The 20,281-nt window shown below is 45.7% G+C and overlaps 2 protein-coding genes across 3 annotated transcripts in view; one reads left to right on the forward strand and one right to left on the reverse strand.

Moving 5' to 3' along the window:
• The window catches only part of SLC24A1 (solute carrier family 24 member 1), a 34,188-nt gene extending 23,342 nt beyond the window's left edge, over window positions 1-10,846 (reverse strand). Inside the window, exon 1 of the mRNA XM_023558354.2 lies at window positions 8,843-10,846. Coding sequence (XP_023414122.2) covers window positions 8,843-10,729 — 1,887 coding nt within the window. The 5' untranslated portion in view covers window positions 10,730-10,846. The remainder of the gene's footprint in view (window positions 1-8,842) is intronic.
• A 6,561-nt stretch (window positions 10,847-17,407) lies between these two features.
• INTS14 (integrator complex subunit 14) overlaps window positions 17,408-20,281 on the forward strand; it is a 38,510-nt gene continuing 35,636 nt past the window's right edge. For both annotated transcript variants that reach the window (XM_010598049.3, XM_023558352.2), the window contains exon 1: window positions 17,408-17,756. The gene's annotated coding sequence lies outside the window, so the exon portion shown is untranslated. The remainder of the gene's footprint in view (window positions 17,757-20,281) is intronic.

Genomic DNA, 20,281 nt, shown 5'->3' on the forward strand with positions numbered 1-20,281 from the left:
AACTTTCACTTAAAGCACAATAAAAATTTGAAAAATATATAATTCCAACATATAATTAGTATAAAAAATTATTAACAGATCTTTTAGAATTTTTTTTTTCTTTTTCATATTAAGCCTTTGAAATCTGGTGCAAATTTTACACTTAAGCATATCTCGATTCAGACTGGCCACATTTCAACTGCTCAATAGTGACATGTGGTTGGTGGCTACCATACTGGACAGCACAGCTATAGTCTCTTCACACTGTATGTTCCTGGCCTTCCCACATGCCTAGAAGACCCACTACCCTTTCTTTAGTCAAGATCCAGCTAAGCATCACCACCTCTAGGAAGCCTTCCCTGATTCTCTGGTCTGTTGAAACACCACTCTCTGCAGTACTAAATCCCTCCACGCTTACCTATATCATTAGCTCATCACATATTATTGCAACTATTGCTTTCATTTCTCTGTCTTCCCCATAAAGGAGGATTTACCCTGACACTGATGACACTTAAGCTTCAGGGCCCACCTCTCCGCTGCACAAATTCCTTTCAAAGCCTTGTGCCTAGTTTTGTAGCAATAATCTTATATTCTTTTTCTTAAAGTAAATGTCAGGCCCCAGAAAACCTGAGTCAACTTCAGCTCCTCCACTAGGCTGAGCTCCTTGAGGGCTGAGGTTATTCCTTACTTATCCCCTGTCCCTAGGCCCTATGCAGTGCCTCACACAAAGCTATTCTGTAAGTGTTTACTGACATAATGAACGTTGGAGTTCTTCAAAGCTTAATCCTAGGCTGTCTTATCTTCTACCACACTCTCGGAGTAGCATCAGCCAGTCCTTGACTTTACCATATATTTGTTGGTGAGTCACAAACTTCACAAAGCCCAGACCTTGTTCCTGGGCTTCAGGCCCATTGTTACGACTGCCTCTTGGACATATCTACATTGAGGTGACCATAACCTGTAATTCACCATGCCAGAGTAGGAACTCGATTCTCCCTCAACCCATTCTTCCAAAAGTCTCCCTTTTCTCTGTAGATGGCACCACCATCCACCCTGCTCCTCAAGCGAAACACCTTGACAGCATCCTTGACTTCTGCATTCTCACCCTCTATATTCACCTCCATCACCAAGCGTAGCTGGTTCTGTCTTCAAAATATCTCTCAAGTATATACACGTGTCTCCTTCTCACCCTCCGTCGCCTGGAGGCCCTCAATAGTCTCCTAACTGGTCTCCCTACTTCTGCGTTTGCACATCTAGGATTCAGTCTCTACACTGTGGTTCAGGAGTGGCCTTCTAAAAACATAACTCGTATTACATCGTCCCCCTGTTGTGCTTCATATAAAATTCCAACTCCATATCTGATCCACAGGGCCCTGCATGAATCAGCTCCGACCCTCCTCTCCAGCCTCATCCTGTGACCACTCTCCCCCTTACTCAGTAGCCACACTGGCCTGCATGTTTTTCCACTGACATGGCAAGCTCTTTGCCAGCTCTGAGCTTTTGCAAATGCTGTTCCTTCTTCCAGAAACACTCTTCCCCAAAGAGCATGGGGTGGTTTCCCTTCTCATTCTGCAGATCTCTGCTTGGGCTTCTCCTCTGAGAGCCCTCCCTGGTCCTCACTCACTAAAGGGCCCCACTATCGACAGTGACTCTCCGTGACATGCACTGCCGTGTCCTTCACAGCACTTGTCACACTCTGATGGTATCTGTTTCGTTTATTTTATTCACTTATCATCTATGCGCCCATCCCCCCATACACTGTAGAGCGTTTCTGCTGGTTTCATATTTCCCGTTTATTTAGGCAGCACAGCTCTTCTTTGTGAAACACCATGAAATTTCTAATTTCATGTTTAATTCCATCATATGGACAAGGAAAAAACAGTCCTGTGTTGTAAGAATGCACTGTAAAATCTCAACTACAAGCAAACTCTTATCCGTGAAAACAACAAGCTATGGGACTAGCCATGATCAGATGTTCAAGTTTTTCTGTTAATACTTGTTTGTTTCCTATGCATTCACTTTGTCATCTGCTGGCACCCACCAGCAGGTGGGCACTGAAAGCTTAAGAAAATTTTTGAGGAAGAGAAACCTTAAAATTCAAAATTCAACTCACTGTCTTTTCCTGACAATCAGGGAAAGCTGGCTATTCTTCAGGGGGTCCAAGGAGGGAACACCTCGGTCTAGGCTCGGATGGCTCTGTGAGTTTGTCTCTCACTGATCCCCTGGAGCCTTGCATGGCTGGGCCTGTGGAGGCAGGAAGGGCCCTGTGGGTGCTTCCTGTCTCCACCCTCCTGTCTTCACAGCAGTCAGCTGGCTGGACAGGCCAAGGGTGGGCAGCCCTCGGGATAAATGTCCACCCTGGCAAGAAAGGAGGTCCCTGGGTGGCGCAAATGGTTTGTGCTTGGCTGCCAACGATAGGTTGGTGGTTTGAACCCACTCAACCGTGCCACGAAAGACAGTCCTGGCGATCTGCTTCCATAAAGTTGTTTTGTTTTGTTTTTTATTATACTTTAGGTGAAAATTTACAGTTAGCTTCTCATTAAACAGTTAAAACACAAACTGTTCTGTAACATTGGTTGCCAACCTCTCAATGCGTCAACACTCTCCCCTTCTCCATCCCAGGTTCCCTGTTTCCATTCGTCAAGTTTCCCTGTCCCTTCCTCCCTTCTAGTCTTTGCTTTTGGGCTATTGTACCCATTAGTCCTGTACACATGATTGAGCTATGAAGTACGTCCCTCGTGTGTGTTATTGTTGGCCCTATAGATCTGTCTAATCTTTGGCTGAAGAGTGAATGTCAGCACTTAGCTAAAAGGGTGTCCAGGGGCCATACTCTTGGGGTTTTTCCAGTCTCTGTCCAACCAGCAAGTCTGGTCTTTTCTTTTTTGTGTGTGTGAATTTGAATTTTGTTCTACATTTTTCTCCCACTCTGTCCAGGACCCCATTGTGATCCCTGCCAGAGCAGTTGGTGGTGGTACCTGCGTATCATCTAATTGTTCTGGGATCAGTCTGGTATAGGTTGTGGTAATCATGGTCCATTAGTCCTTTGGGCTAATCTTTCCCTTGTGTCTTTGGTTTTCTTCATTCTCCTTTGATCCAGCTGGGATGGGACCAGTAGATATATCTTAGACTGCCGCTCGCTCACTTTTAAGACCCCAGACACTACTCACCACAGTCAGATGTAGAACATTTTCTTTATAGACCGTGTTATGTCAATTGAGCTAGATGTCCCCTGAGATCTTCCCATAAAGATTACAGCCAAGAAAACTCTATGGAGAATTTCGGTCACGAAGAGTTGGAATCAACTCAATAACAGGTTTGATTTTTGGTTTCGACAAGAAAGGTTAGGCCCAGCCCCAAGGGAGGTTTGTCTGCTTGGTGGGTTTGTTTAATTTAACAAACAAAAAAAAAAATCCACAGGGGAAAAAAATAACCTCATTGAGGAAAGAATGGCAGAGTTTCCTCCAGAACTTCACATTGCGAGGTTTTCTTGGGGGCATAATGTGGGTACAAGGTTTCCAAAGCAGCTGGCCCAGGCTCATTCCCTGCCTTGCATCCTTTTTGCCCCTGGCTCTCCATGCAGCTGTCACGGATCGTACAGTCATGGAGAGGGCTGGTCCTTCCTGGCCAATCCTGTGACCTGTCACCTCGGTCTGAAACTCTCTCTGTAAAAAGAGTTTGTCGTCCTTCATATACAAATAAGGTTTTCAGTCAGGCTAGCACCTCAGCCATGCTGTTTGTTTGCTTTTTATGGCTCTGTGATCAAAGCAGGTCAGATATTTGTTGTTTTAGGCCAGAAAAATACCTTCAGCACTTCAAAACTAGGTACGAGTTTTCAGAACTGAGCTAAATTAGACTGTATTAATAACTATAAAAACATTGAACATTTCCTTCAAAAAAAACTCTCAAACCCGCTGCCATCAAGTCAATTCTGACTCATAGCAACCCCGCAGGACAGAGTGAAACTGCCCCACAAGGTTTTCAAGGCTGTTATCTTTATGGAGTGGCTAGTGGGTTCGCACCACTGACCTTTCAGTTAACAGAGGAGCACTTAACTGCTGGGCCACCAGGGCTCCTTACTGGGGTCATAAAAAAAACATCTTTATAACCAATACATGTCAATTTGACTATGTGGTCTGAAATAATTTTAGCTTTGATTTTTTTTTAACCAGACTCAAAAGAGACTGAAAAATAATTACTATGTGTCTATGCTCAATATTGTCTTTTTTTTTTTTTCTGGAATTTTTTTTTTTTTTTACTCTTTAGGGAATTCTGATTAGAATCACTCCCACAAAACCTTTAACCTAGTTTTAGATAGTCAAGAAAACATAAAAGGTAGAAGGCCCTCTAGCTCAGAAACTGTACAGATGGTAGGTGGGTGAAACACTGAGCGAATAAATTTCCTGCTGATTTTTTTGTCTCCAACTTGTTCAGGTAGGAAAACACCCGCAAATTCTGTTGCTCTCTGTAAAATATCATGTGGCCACTCCCGTTCACTTATTTGTTGCCTGTGGCTGTCTTCATGCCACAATGGCAGAGCCGAATAGACCAGACAGCTGGCAAAATCTAAACTATTCACTTCTGGCCCTTTATGGAAAAAGCTTGCACCAGTTCATCCCATGCACTTTACCGATGAGTAACCTAAGGCCTGGCTCAGAAGCAAAGTGACTCTGTAGTACTGTGCAGTGTTGCCTTTATTACAGCTATTATTTGTCCATGCTTGTCTCTTCTGCAAGGAGGGATACAATCTTTTTATTTCCCACACAAGAAAACAAAAATCCTCACAACTGGACCAATAAACAACATTATGATAAATGGAGAAAAGACTGAAGTTGTCAAGGATTTCATTTTGCTTGGATCCACAATCAACGGCCATGGAAGCTGCAGTCAAGAAATCAAAAGACACATTGCATTGGGCAAATCTGCTGCAAGGGACCTCTTTAAAGTGTTGAAAAGCAAAGGTGTCACCTTGAAGACTAAGGTGCACCTGACCCATGCCCTGGTATTTTCAATCGCATCATATGCATGTGAAAGCTGGACAGTAAATAAGGAAGACCGAAGAAGAATTGATGCCTCTGACTTGTGGTGTTGGTGAAGAATATTGAATATGCCATGGACTGCCAAAAGAACAAACAAATTTGTCTTGGAAGAAGTACAACCAGAATGCTCTTTAGAAGTAAGGATGGCAAGATTGCATCTTACATACTTTGGACATGTTGTCAGGAGGGACTGGTCCCTAGAGAAGGACGTCATGTTTGGTAAAGTATGGGTCAGAGGAAAAGAGGAAGACCCTCAAGGAGATGGATTGACACAGTGGCTGCAACCATGGGCTCAAGCATAACAATGATTTTTAGGATGGCACAGGACTCGGCAGTGTTTTGTTCTGTTGTGCATGGGGTCGCTATGAGTCAGAAACAACTCGACGGCACCTAACAACAACAACAACAACATTTCCCACCACACGGCTTTTCACTTATGTTCTTAATCATAAAGGTTTGTTGAATAGCCCAGGGTACCGGTGATAGTTCGCAGTGAAGCCTGAGTTAAAACTCAGATACGATGATTCATGAACCAGTGATAAAGACTGCCTACTAGCTGTGTAACTTTGGCTGAGTTAACTGTCTTCTCTGAGCTTCAGTTTCCTCATCTGCAAAATGGGAATAACAAGCGATTCCTCAAAGTGTATTTATGAGAAATTGTTGAGCTAATGCATGTATGCAACAAGCCCTCCACGAGTACTGATTCTTTCCCTCACTCCTGTCTCTAAGCCAGAGTCCCTGAACTGTTAGGGTACCCTGAGGAAAGTGAACCAAATACTTAGGTAGGTCCTGCTAGGGAAAAAACAAAAACCAAACTTGTTGCCATTGAGTCGATTCTGACTCATAATGACCCTACAGGACAGAGTACAACTGCCACATAGGGATTCCAAGGAATGGCTAGTGGATTCGAACTGCCAACCTTTTGGTTAGCAGCCGAGCTCTTAACCCACTGTGCCAACAGGGCTCCTCCTGCTAGGGGAGACACCCTGAAAATTGTTTCCCCATTTACTGACAATGATGCACCTGACATTGTGGGCACGCCCTCCACACCTTGCCCCAGTTTGGCAACAGAGGAAGGGGGAGGCCCCAGTATCTTTCCTGTTCCTGTTTCTCTCCAAGAAGAAACTGGCTCACTCTGCCATCACGTCTCTTCCCCGCTTAGAAGTCCCAAGCAACTTGTCTCCCCAGCCCTGCTTCTTGGCTCCCAATCACTCAGGCTGGCCTTGCCCCACTTCTCTTCTGACTCCCACACCTTTGGAGCAGTGGCTGAGCATCTGCCTTCCTGAGGTGATGCTCAAAAAAGGGGCCCACTAGACAGAGAGAGGTGTGAACCAAATAATGTGCCCCATTCACACCAGAGTGAGTGTTCTGAGCAAGGCGCGTTCATTGTCACAGGTAAAGTAAAATAATTTACAGGGGTAGATACGGGCTATTACGTGAAACCACAAAAATGAACACCGACACAGTTTCCTAGATTGAAGATTAGATCTTCAGAGTATCGTTTCATGAATTCAGGCTTGCTTTTCCTTGTCTGTCAGTGAAGTACTGATAATTCATCTCCTTCTAACCACACCACAGGGCTTGGCCAGCCAAACACGGACATAAAGATATAAGCAAAGGCACTTCCCTCTCTCCCCTGCTACAAGAGAATAAAACTCCAAATTCATGTGTTTTAAAAACCATTTTAAAGTAACTATAGTTCTTGAGTTTTTGGACTAATTTTTAGAAGGCAGTTGTTAGTGGTTAGCTCTTAATTTTAAATACATACAGATTTACTTTCAAGCATAGCCAATAATTCAACCTGACTTTTTAAAAAAGAATACTGTCAATCAAAAGTCTTACTGGCTCAATTTCAGTAAATAGATAAGAACAGAGTTCTTATCTATAGGACAGAGTAGAATTGCTGCACAGGGTTTCCTAAGCTGTAATCTTTACGGCAGCAGGCTGCCATATCTTTCTTCCATGGAGCGGCTGGTGGGTTCAAACTGCCGACCTTCTGGTTAGCAGCCCAGTGCTTAACCACTGCACCACCAGGGCTCCTTATAAAACCATTTAAGAGTCTCAAGTAGGTTACAATTTCTCTTTTGAAATCCTGATTATGCTTCATTTGCTTGGCAAGCTTTGTCTTGATGGTCTAGCTCTGACGAAATTGAAAATTCAGAATTTGTAGAACTTAAGTAAAAGTGGAGTGGCTATGAAGGAGCAGGAGGTACATGAGAGGCATTCTGAAAAGCACTGGCCTGATGTCCATGGAGGAATTAAACTAGACGTGTTTCTCAGGAGACAGTGCCAGGAGCTCACAGCCACCTTTTCACAAGGCCTGCCCTGACAACTTCATCAGGAGGGAGGCTCCTGTCTCCTCACATCAAATTATGTGATGCTCTGAGCCTCCCTTTCTTTCTTAAGCTTATAGTTTCAAGGACCCGTGGTCTGGTAGGAAACAGCACTGAATGGGGAGTTAGGAGGCTGGGTTCCCATCCAGTTCTATCACCTGCAGGCTGTTTGACCCTGATGGGACATTTCTCCTTTTTGAGCCTACTGAAAATGAGGAGATTGAAGCTCTGTTGACTATATCAGACAAATAACCATTGTACTGGGTCCCACTGGAGTTGAACTCATTTGGACCTAGGATATTATCATAGAATGTTAGAGCTAGACAGGACTTTTCAGTAATTGCTTGGACTCTGTCATTTCCTCTGGAGAAGAGAAGGGTCACACAGCTAGTTTGAGACAGAACGAGATTAGAACTCAAGTTTCCTTACTCTCAGTTCAAAAACCCAGAAGGAAGTACATTTCATCTCCCTTATATCACGTAACCCCCAGACATGTTGCTGAGTTGGGTGTCCATCCTGCCCACTCATCAAAACTGCTCTGGATTAAGTAGCTAAAACCTTCCACTCTTCGCATGCCAAATTCTGGTTGCACCAATGACTCTTCTGAGACCCGAAATGGGCTGATTTTGAGCCAATCCTTCTCCCAAGCCTCCAGAAGCAGGAGAGAAATGGGGTCTATGTTCCTTGAGGTTACCCTCACTTTGGAGTCTCAAGGAATAAGAAACTTTGGGATGAATTCCTCAGAGATCACTTAACCTCATCTTCCAGGTTATTGAATCATTAATGAATTTAGCAGGAAAGTCCCGGGGTGGGGGGAGGGGCAGAGAAGTTCATGGGAAGAAATTTCTGGGCTGGATTGGAGCTCCTAGTATCTGGTCTCCAGTCAGCACAGAGAGAGGGCTCTGTCCCTAGAGGTGGCTTGTCAGTAGATAAGTGGAGATCCCATCTTCTCCAAAATTAAAAACAAATAAAAATCCGTCTTTCTTCTTAGACCCAATCCAAGCCACCCAGCTTGGAATGTGAACAAACAGGATTAAAAGAAAGTGAGGGTGCTAGATAAACCCTAAACACCATGCACATGGAAAAGATTAGCATTTTTTCCCTTGCCTGGTATCTCCTTGGATAGTCTCCAAAGCCCAGTTCAAATGTCACTTCCAAAGATCCAGTCAAACCAACCTGGGTTCAAATCCTTGCTCCACCACCTATTTGCTCTCTGACCTTGAAGAAGTGGTTTACCTTCTTTAGGCTTTGGTTTCTTCCCTTGCTAACGGGGATCTTAAAAATAACCATTTTATAGAGTGATGGGGGGTTGAACCAAGGTCACACTTCCAAAGGCCCCAGCACAGTGCCTGTAAATGTTGAATGAATAACAAGGGAATCAGAAGCACCCATCTCTTGAGGTCTGACCCAGAATGTTCTAGTCTTCAGCCTTGGCTTCCCCTCCTGCCTGCTCACCCCAGAGGGGCTAGAGAAGCCTGGCCAGCCTGGCCTTACCTTGCTGAGGTCCCCCAGGGCCATGACCTTGCCCATGGGCCTCCGGCTGAGCTGCTCCTTCACCCAGACCTCGAGCTGCTTGTTCCATTTCATGGTGAACACATAGAGGGCATAGGCCGACAGCAGCAATAGGCTCTCCCACCAGGCAATGAAGCTGTCTAGGAAGAAGAGGATGAGCATCATCAGGTCAAGGATGTAGAAGGTAACATCACGGAACAGGGGCCACCAGGTGAGATTGAGGATCTCCCGGGAGAAGAGGGCACAGGTGCCGATGACAAACAGAATGTTGAACACGGCGGAGCCCACGATGGTGCCGATGCCCACGTTGCTGTGGGAGATGAAGACTCCGATGAGGGAGGTGAAGAGCTCAGGGGCAGAGCCCCCAGCAGCCATGAATGTGGCGCCCGCCACATCCTCGGAGATCTGCAGCTTGTCTGTGATGACACCCAGGGCTGGAACAAAGTACTCGTCACACACAATGGCCAAGGCCACAAACACATACGTCATGCCGAAGATGTGCAAGACCACCCAGCCCTGCCGCCGCTCCTGCACACTGAACAGGTCCGGGGGGTACTCCGCCTTGGGGTGGAGGTCTGGGGGGCTGGAAGGCAGCACTGAGGGGCTGGGACTGGGCTCTTCTGTTGTCAGGCTGGGGGAGGGAGTGGTGGGCACAGCAGGCACTGGCTCCACAACCACACAGTGACGGACCTGGGTGGTCGGATTTGCCCTGACCCTGGGGGTTACTGATGTGCTGGGTGCCGAGGACGCTTTCTTTACCAATCCCCGGAAGGTGGCTGAGGCAGTTCCAATGGTTGGTACACTGGTTCTGGGTGAGGAATTCCTAACACTCCAGGAGACTGTGGAGGCTTTGGTTTCTGCTGGGCTGCTGGCTGGCCTGGTGCTTTTCGTCACTTGCCCCTCAGAGATGGCTGGGGTATACTCCAGAACTGCTCTCCGGGGAGTTGTTAGGTTGTTCTTTCCCACTAGCCTCCAGGGTTTGGTTGAGCTGTTATTTTCCACTCTCCTGGGGGTAGACAGGGTGTCCTTTTCCACTATACTCCTTGGAGAAGTCAAGATGTTCATTTCTACTTCATTTGCCAGGAAAATTGGGGTGTTACCAGCTACTCCCTTCAGATTAGTTGGGGTATTTTCCTCTACTATTCTTTTAGGGGTGTTGGTCCCCATTATTTTGTAGGTCGCCATAGTTTCACTATCTTTCACTGCTGTCCTGGGGGTGATCGCATGGCTCATTTTCATTGTCATGAACATGGATGAAGCATAATTGTCTACTGTTCTACCAGGTGGGGATGGGGTGTATTTCTTCACCTTTTTGCTGACTCGAGTTGGGTGGGAGCTCTTCATTTCTCCCCTGGGTATTGTTGGGGTAAAATTCTTTACTGTTTGTCTGCTTGAAGTTAGAGTGTAATGATTCAATACTCTACTGGGTGTGGTTGGGGTGTTTTTCTTCACTCTTTCTGTGCCTGCTGGTGTCGGGCTGTAGTTAGTCTTAGGTTTTGTTGGAGTGATGTTGGCTGTTCTTCTGGGTAAATTGGGGGTGTTCTCTGTGGCTATGCCAGGTGTTGCTTTATACCTGCCCACCGTGGCTTGAGGCGCCAGCATCTCACCCTCCATTTCAGAGCTAGCTTCTGGAGGGTCACTGCTCACCATCACCATCTCATCATTGGAGAAGTCCTGGATGGCCAGTTTTACAGGGTGTTGGGAAGAGACTGGTTCCCACAGTGCAGGGAGACCCCAGGGGCTACTCAGGTGCTGGAAGATGGGACCAATGAGCAACATTCCCAGTAGGAAGAGGAGACGACTCCAGCGAAGCCTCTTTGGCCGGAGTAACCGCCTCTCCTGCGCCCCCATCCTGATCAACTTCCCCATGGTGGCCAGCTGTGTCTGGTTACACAAGGCTTCTCATTCTGTCCATGGAAAGATGGGGGCTGCTCTGGGATTTGGGCTGGTGATTAGGACAGGTTTCACCATGAAGCCCAGCCAGGTGGTAGCCACAATCCTTAAAAAAAAAAAAAAAAAAAAAAGAGAGGTTATTTGCTCCTAAGAGGAGAGCTGGGAACCACCACACCCTCATCTGGGGGGGGGGGGGGAAGTGAGGATGGAAGCCCCCAGGACAAAAAAGTATCATGTGGAAGCCTTTTGTGCTGGGGGCAGGGAAGTGGCAGTTGTTTCTGTTAGAGCAAAATTACCCCGCTCCCTGCTCTGGAGGGTAATGCCTACTCTTGGCAAAGAGAGTACTTGGGGGTCCTCTCTGCTATTCACCCTTTCTGTGTGGGGTATCAGCAGCCCAAGTTTCTGAGCTGGGTCCTGGGTGCTCTACAGAGTCTATCTGGTTCTCCCTGGGCTCCCTGCAAAGGTCTGTTAGCACTCTTCAGGCTCCAACCCTGAGTTGCTGGTAGCTCAGTCTTCTGAGGTTGGTGCCCAGGCCACAGATCTCACCCCATCAAAGGCAGAAGGGAGGGAGGGAGGCATGACTTTAACCCTTAGACCAAAAGAGGAGGCAGTAGAAGGCATTGCCAGGAACATCAAGGCTCCACGTGTGTTTCTAGACTGATGTAAAGCGATTCCACTATATCAACCAGAGAGGACAAAGCTTCAAAGTTAATGTCAAGGAGTTTCCCAGATAGTGTGGTGTGATGGAAGGAACTGCAGTATGGAGTCAAAGGCTTGGATTCCCAGCTCTGCTGCTTACCAGCTGTGCCACCCTGGACAGGCGGAGCCTGGGTACTTCATCTGTGAAACGGACATGATAACATATGTGTTGATTACACAAAGCATTATACAGAATCAAGTGCTATGTAATGGTTAGAATGCGGGAGGGAAGAACATAAAAGGCCCTCAAAAAATCCTCATTTTATAAAGGAGGACGTGAGACCCAGCCTGACTGAATATTTAATAAACCTCTAATCAATGGCCACAGACTTACCGAACTGTAACCAGAAACGTTTGGTTTTATACATGATAATAAAGTATTAGAAGTAAGCTGAGTAACTCACAGAATCTTAGTGGTCAAGGTAGAGTTACGACACTGTCTAGTGCAACCCCTTGTTTGAAACATGAGGAAACTGAGGTCGAGAGAAGTGACTTGCTCAACATCACACAGCTAGCGAGCAGCAGAGCAGATGAATCTCCTAATTCCCCAGTCTTTCCAGCAAACCACACTAACTAGAGATGCAAACATAACTGTCACGAAAAAGCAGAACACAGCCGGCCGAAGAGAAGTAAGGACTAAGTGAACTTCCTTCTTTGTCCTGATTCCTGTTATTTTCTTCCCACCAGCTCACTGCAGCAGCCCTGCCCTCTGCCATAGATGAAGCACTTTTTGGCAAGCCCATTTGAATCTCCTAAAAAACACTTGAGAGTGTCCCTCTCTTTCTGGCGTGCCTGTGTTTTGTAACAGAGCTGAGCTGGCACCCCAGTTGATCCCTCCTACCTACCACACCATTTACCTTCAAACCCGGACATTTGGGGGTCTTCTCAGTTCCGTAAACTCGTCAGAATCCAGGGTCTCAAGGAGTAGGTCTGAAGCTGGCCAACAGGGAACACCCCATTCTCCTGCCCCCAGTTCCCCTGTGGAATCCTGTTCATAGCAGGGTCAGATGTGAAGGGCATGTCAGGGGAAGAATATCCAATCCTGGCTAATACCCGCCTCCCCTAAGAAGCTTATCAGGGCATTGTACAAGTTCTGGGTCCCAGTGCCTCTGACAGAGTCTGAAGGTGTGGACCTCCCACCAGGGACACAGATGGAGGCTCTCCACGGGCCCCCAAAGCTGGGCAAACTTCTCAAGCTTGTTTCTAAACTATGGGAATGATAGGTGGTCCAGGGTTTCCCTGATTAAACCTGTTGCTGTTGAGTCAATTCCAACTCATAGCAACCATACAGGACAGGCTAGAACTGTCCAATAGTTTCCAAGGCTGTAATCTTTACGGAATCAGACAGCCACATCTTTCTACCACAGAGCAGCTGGTGGGTTTGAACTGCCGGACTTTTAGTTAGCAGTCTAGTGCTTTAACCACTGCATCACTAGGGAGGGCTCTGTACATTCTCTTAGTGACCCTATGAGATTTGTATACATACACACATATACATACGTACACACATATGTACCTTGCTTTGATTATTATTGTCTAAGTAAGTAGGACTGTGAATATATGTACATGTGTACACACACACATATACATATGCAGAACAGTGGTTAAAGTGCTCAGCTGATAACCAAAAGGTTGCCAGTTCTAACCCACCAGCCACTCTGTAGGAGAAAGACATGGCAGTCTGGTTCTCTAAGTATTTACAGCCTGGGAAACCCTATGGGGCAGTTCTACTCTGTCCTAGGGTCACTGTGGGTAGCAATTGGCTCCATGGCAGTGGGTTTGGTTTTTGGTTTCATGTATATGTATACACCCATATATACTTTACTTTTATTATTATTGTCTAAGTGCGTATATGTGCTTGTATATACACACATACACAGATATACACACACACATACACATACATACGCATATATATCTTGGTTTTACTATTACTGTCTAAGTAGGACTATGTATATATGTACATGTATACACACATATATATGCATATACATATACACACTGCAGAACGGAATAGATAGCATTATAACACAAATGTATACACATATGTAGAGAAAATTTTGCAAATCATATGTAAGAACATATAAGAATGACTGTACTTTTGTTACCAGTGAATACTGAATAAACAAAACCAACCAGCCAAACAGAAGCATCCCCGGTACTTTATCTCTCACAGCCAGTGGCTGGAAACAGACTTGAGGCCGGCAGATGCATGTGGTTACCTCTAGGAAGGGAAACCCTTCTTTTTCACTTTATATATAATTTTTTGAAAGTGTTTGAATTCGTAAATATGAACTACTTTTACAGTGAAAAAAAAACTAGTTTTGTTTTGCTTTATCTGCTTTTGTCATTAAGCAGATGCTACTTTTTTTTTTTTTTTTTACTAAGCTATTAAAATGGTAGTTACAATGAGATAAGAGGGTAAGGGGTGAGCCTGGTGAAACAGGTGGGGGCCTAGATGATAAAAAAAAAAAAAAATTTTTTTAAGCGGTCTTAAAATTTTAGCATTTATAAACTTCAGAGGAGAGGGTGTCCCAAATGAAGCTCAGTCCTACTTACTTAGGCAAATGCGGTTTCTTCCAAAACTTCTCTGCTTTCCCCCTTTGACTTTTTTGTTAATAATCTCTCTTCTTTCCCTCCTATCTTCTTTCCTCAAATACATACCCGGTGTTGTATGCCAGGCACTGGCAATCGGTAGATAAGGCTCACTCCTATTCACAGAGCAAAGTTCATTGGAATTGTGTAAAAAAGCCTTTCTTTGTTCTCTGAGTCCTTCTATTATTTTAGAGAGAAACTTGGCAGTTTTCTCATATGCTATGAAAGAGACTGAAGGAGGATTGAGAGCAGTTAAAAGAGAGGGGTCACAGTTTCTTCAACAAATACATTGCAAGGGAAAAAAGAGATGGAGGCAGAAACCTATAGATCAAGAAATTTAAAAGGTATTTCAACAGATTGCAATGGAATGGGCTTTATTTGAATCCTGATTTAAACAGCCAAAGTGTGAAAAAGTAAACGGTATGATATTTATGAGACAACTGAGTATTTGAAAGCTGACTGGATATTTGATGACACTAAGAATTTATTGCTAATTATTTTTAATTTGATAATGGTATTGTAATTATGGTTTTTTAAAGTCTTTCTCTTCTAGAGATACATACTGAAATATTTATGGATAAAATATTAGGATATCTGGGATCTGCATCAAAATAATACGTTGTGGGGGGAAGCAGGTAGGGGTATAAATAAGACAAGATTGGGGACTGAGCTGATGATGAAGCTATGTACCAAGAGGGGCACATGGGGATTTATTATACTTTTGCCTCTATCTTTGTCTAGTTGGAAAATTTCTATAATAAAAATTTTTTTGAAAGAGAGAAGGGTCAGATCTAGGATTTCTTTAGACTTCCACTTTGGTGAAAAAGGGAAAATGGTCACAGGGATGGGAAAAGGGAATAGCTTGGGAGCTTGAAAGTATGATCTGGGAGGGGATGAGGTACAGGTGAAAGGAGGCAGGAAGGAAGATGGAGAAGGAGAGGGGAAGTAAGAACAAAAGGGATGTGGGCCCTCGGCTTTTTCTCCTTACTCTTCCCCTTCCTCACTCACTCGCTCTTTACCTTTCATCTCTGTAAATGAAAAGTCACCTCGGGAACTTAACAACAAAGGTTGCCTGGCCACCAACCCCTGAAATTTCAATTCAGTCAGCAAAGCCTGGAACCTCCATTTTCAACAAGTGTCCTAGGAGATTCAGACAGCTGGACCTTCCGTTGAGCTCACCAGCCTATACTCTGCCTGAGCGAGTACCAAGCCACACTGCTTTCCAAAGCCTCGAGGACAGCAGTCCACTGTTTCAAAGCAGGGAAAAAATAAAGGGGGTGGGAGATTGTGCAAAGGAAGACGAGTATTGATTTCCTTTAATGTGTATCTGGAAACATGCAAATGATGAAGGTCCTTTGAGTGGGGAAGAGAAATGTATCAGCTAGCTATGGCTTGAAAGAAATCTCTTTTAAGACTTTCTAACTCAATGTTCTCTAATTTTATATTCACTGAACAACCTTCAGGTTTGGTTTGGCTTCTAAATTTTATTTATTTTGTTGTTGAAAATATACACAGCAAAGCACACACCAATTCAACAGTTTCTACATGCACAATTTAGAGACATTGATAACATTCAAGTTGTGCAGCCATTCTCACCTTATCTTCTGAGTTGTTCCTCCCTCTTTAACATAAACTCACTGCTCCTACAGTTCCTATCTAACCTTTCTAATTGCTGTTGTCAATTTGATTCCCTATCGTTCTTAAAAGAGCATAATGCTCGACGCAGAACTTTTTTTTACTAGTTAAGCTAAACTACTCAGTTTGGAAACCCTGGTGGTGTAGTCGTTAACAGCTATGGCTGCTAACCAAAAGGTCAGAATCTACCAGGCGCTCCTTGGAAACGCTATCGGGCAGTCCTACTCTGTCCTACAGGGTCACTATGAATCGGAATTGACTCAATGGCAACGGCTATCGTTCAGTTTTAAGATGGCTTCTGGAGATATTTTTGGTTTAAAGATTATCTCGAGATAATAGCTTCAGGGGTTTTTAATTGGATTCCATTAAAAAGAAAACAACACTCACCTGAGTGACACGGTTCTCTTTGCAGTTTGATCTTTTATCATCAATTTTATTAAATTGACAATTCTTGCTTCCCAAGCCTCCTGAAAGCCTATTATTCAAAGAAATAGGTCACCAAGATCGATCTAAACTTAAGCTTTAGGACAGGGTAAAATAACAAAACAGACCATGGAAGTGGGGCAGAAGTACCAGAAAAATAGTAACCCTACGGCTGAGTCATCAACGCGTTAGAGGTAGCTAGACAACTCCCTGGCCCATATGTTCTTGGCCACTTCTCTCTCACTAGGGAAAGAACAGAAATTGTGACTAAGCAGTCAGGATGCAGCCTTACCTACCGCCCATACTCCAGCATAACATCTTGAAATGGTGACAACCAGCCGAGCTGGAGAAAGAAGTTCTGAAGCAAATAGGCAAGTCTACAGGCTTCTGGGCCCTCATGCTGGCAGGGATATTCCCAAGGACTGACTCCCCTTTCTCTGCCACCTCTGATACGAGGAGACAGGAATGAACTATAAGCAACCTGAACCCACACTCTCCCACAGAACAAGCTGTGAAAAGTCAGACAGACTTGGTCGTTCAGTTCAAAGTATCCTCCTTCCCTGTCCTACCCCAGAGACATCCCACCAGCTAAAAGAAAGAGTCAAATGTCTAAGGTCTTCTAGAGGCCCTTCCGTTCCCATTTGTAACCTATATTGTACAACGTTGTTCTTTGAACCCAACTACCCATGGGCCTGATGGCATCCATTCAGGCCTACCTCTAGTTGGCACTGGTAAGAAAGTCATCTCTTCCCTCCCCGAGGACCTCACTGAGGCACGAGATGGCCGGAGATGAGACAGGCAGAGTCCACGCTGTCTCACAGGAAAGCCTGAGAGCAAATCCCTGAGCAATGCACCTTGGTCAGGGTAAGGGGAACTAACTGAACCCCCTGCACCCTCAAAGGTGGGGGGACGAAGTGAACTTCTGGGCTGAGACCAAGAGGTACAGTCTTAACCTGTAAGCTCGGCTGACATCGCCTAGAAAGAAATGTACAGAGTGCTTTATATAGCGTTCCTCAGCCAGGAAATACGGTTTAAAAAGAGTAGTCTGCCTAGTTCAGAGGAAAGGAGTGGGAAGAGTCTGAGGAGTTATGGGCAAGAGGGGCCAATATCAGTGAGGGTCGGGTGGGTGCTCCAACCGCGCCCAGGTGACTGAGGGGACAAAAGAGTGCAGGGGTTACAGGGTAACCGGGCCAGAGGTAGCCCACAGGTCAATGAAGGGGCGGGGCAAGAAGCCAGCGGCAAATGGGGGTGGGGCGGGGACTATAAAGCAGTGCAGGGAGGAAGGAAGGGACAAACACAGCCAGGGCTCGGGGAGGTTGGGGACTTGAGGGGAGGAGAGGGGCGGTCCCGGACAGATCACCGATGGAAAGAAGCACTGAGAAGGACGCGCCCCCTACCGTCCCTGCTGGGCCATCGCCCCGCCCCGTGGGCCCTTAAGGCCCCGCCCCGTCGGCCCTGAAAGCCCCGCCTCCGTCAGCCCTGAAAGCCCCGCCTCCGTCAGCCCTTAAAGCCCCGCCCCCGCCAGCCCTTAAAGCCCCGCGCGCACTGCGGGGTTGCCCGGTTCCCTTTCGTCGCGCGGCCCTTTATTTCCGGCTGTGGCGCGCGAGCGGAAGGCTTTTACGGACGGACTGTGGCCGGCGATGGGCGCGGGGTGAGTGGGGAGGCGGGGGCTGGGGCTGTCTCTCGTCGCTCGTTGGGGCTGCGGGTCAGCGGATTGGGGTAGGGAGAACAGGGGACCAGCGGCCGCCTTCCCGCTGGCCTGGCGGCATCCCTGCGCCGCCTCTGAGACGCCAGTTCCGGGGCCCGCGCCCGGCTCCCCACTCCCTGTGGCTCGGGGTCTCTAGCTCTGCGTCAACAAGGCTTCAGCCCCCTGCCCAGCCCGGTCCACCCCCTTTTCCCATAAGAGACGTCCAGCTCGGAGATTTTTTGGATTGATTTTAAGATAAAAACACGTCCCCAGGTGCGGTCCAAAGGCAGGTTGATTTTGTATTTCCAGGCCGGCCGTTTAGCGATGAAGTCGTATCTGGGGACCCTAACGTGAATGGGCGGGCTTCTAGGTATTCAAGTGGAGTCACACTCTGGGAGCGAAACTGGTGAGAATTCTTCCTGAATGAGCCGATTATCGCCTTCAGGGAAGAATCATAAACGTGTAGCTGATGGAGGCTTGGTGTTTCAGGCTAAATCAAGTGGGTCCGTCCTCAGGAGTAGACTGTCGTTGAGAAAGAAGCACCCTGGCTGTCCGGACTGTTGTGTGTATATGGGAAGAGAATGGGGGCGGAGAGAGGTAGGGTCACCCCAGTGCGAAATACATTGTATTCTTACAAAACTGCCGGACTGAGTTGGGTGGGGATTCTTTCTCAGGCCTGGACTGCTTGAGTGAACCATTCTTTAAAAACTGTCAGTGCTCTCTTTGTTTTTGTTCTTACAACCTGAGTACTAAATTGGTGTCCTATGGACTTTGCCATTGTTGAGGGGGTGCCTTTGAGGGTGGACACAAATGCACCAGTCAGTAGAAAAAGCCATCTTCATAGGTGTCTTCAGAGAAGGCGAGACTGCCAGCTGTGGCACCCATCCCAGTGTTACAGCAGGTTTCCTGGGCCAGAAGGGCTTTCTAATACTTGATGTAAATCTATGTCTCTTGTTTCCCATTCTCCTTAGAGGTCAGGGTTGGACTCCCCAGGATTGCTAGCTTTCAAAACCAAAGGCTTCCATGCATAAATGAGACTGCTCCAGGACCTTGGTAAACTCTGTATCTAGGCAAAGGCACGGGTGTTGCGGTTGGTTGCCATCGAGTTGATTCCAACTCATGACAACCCAATGTGTTACAGAATAGAGCTCCTCCGTAGGGTTTTCCTGCTGTAATCTTAACAGAAGCAGATCGTCAGGCCTTTTCTTCCACAGTCCTGCTGGGTGAATTCAAACTGCCAATCTTTAGGTTAGCAGTCCAATGCAAACTGTTGGTGCCACCTAGGAACCTAAAGGCATAGTTGTTATTGTAGGTGCCATCAAGTTGATTTTGACTCAGAGAGACCCCCATGTGGCAGAGTAGAACTGCCTCATAGGGTTTTCTGGGCCATAATCTTTACGGGAGCAGATCATCAAATTTCTCTCTGGCAAGGCCACAGGGCATGTTTGAACCACCAAACTTTCAGTTGGTAACCTAGTGCTTAACTGTTTTGTTGTACCACCAGGACTCCTTAAAGTCCCTGGTATCTCTGCTTAAATGAGGAAAAAAGATTAAATGTATTTCTGGTATCCAGAGTTAATATTCATAATTTGCCAAAGAATTAATGTTACATCTGGTAAAGGTTAGGGGTAGTTCATTCATTATCACATATTTGTTGAGCACCTACTACATGCCTGTTCCTGTGCTAGGTTCTGAGGAGACATTGGTGGACAAAATCCAACCTGGTCACTGCCCTTAGTGGGCATATGGTCTGATACAGTGGAATTGAACCAATATTGTACAGAACCTCAGTTTTTGAACAACACAGCTGAAGCTCAGAAGGGAAATAAAAGATTAAGCAGACAAAATAGTACTGAATTAATTCACCTAAATGCATGCATTTTACCTTAGAAGAAACCCATAAGCTTTCACTTAGCAGCTATTAACTTTCACTTTTGACACAATTTTAACAAACTTGATTATCTGGCTTTCCAGCCCATAGCAACTAAGGAGCAGCAAGTTAGAAAGGGGGAAAATGATTACAGAGGATTACTGAGAAAAGTGGAATACAAGCTGATGATCTAAAAATTAATAATAAAAAGGAGGCACTAAAATAGCACAACATTACTCAACACCCCATTGAGTGTAAGGCAGTGTTTCCATATATATTCTACATAATACTTGTTCCATGGAGTGTTAACAGGAATTATGTAGAGAAGGGTTAAATGGGAAGCGCGAGATTAGCAGATTACACAGGATTCTTTGCTGTAGCCCTTGTGAGTTTTTAATAATGCCTGAACTCATTTTTCTTGGAATGTGAACATCCCTCCAGAACATTGTTTTGCAGCACGCACTTGGAGGAACGATATAAAGTAAAAAATCAAGTCAGCAGTGTGCTTGGCCAGTGGTAATGGCCAAATCATCATAAAGAAGGTAAATTCTATCTAACACATGCTTTAAAAAGGCAGAAAAGGATACAGATTTTTTTATTCTATTTAAATTCCTTAACA

This window comes from Loxodonta africana, chromosome 13 (assembly GCF_030014295.1).
Source record: "Loxodonta africana isolate mLoxAfr1 chromosome 13, mLoxAfr1.hap2, whole genome shotgun sequence".
Classification (NCBI taxonomy): Eukaryota; Metazoa; Chordata; class Mammalia; order Proboscidea; family Elephantidae; genus Loxodonta; species Loxodonta africana.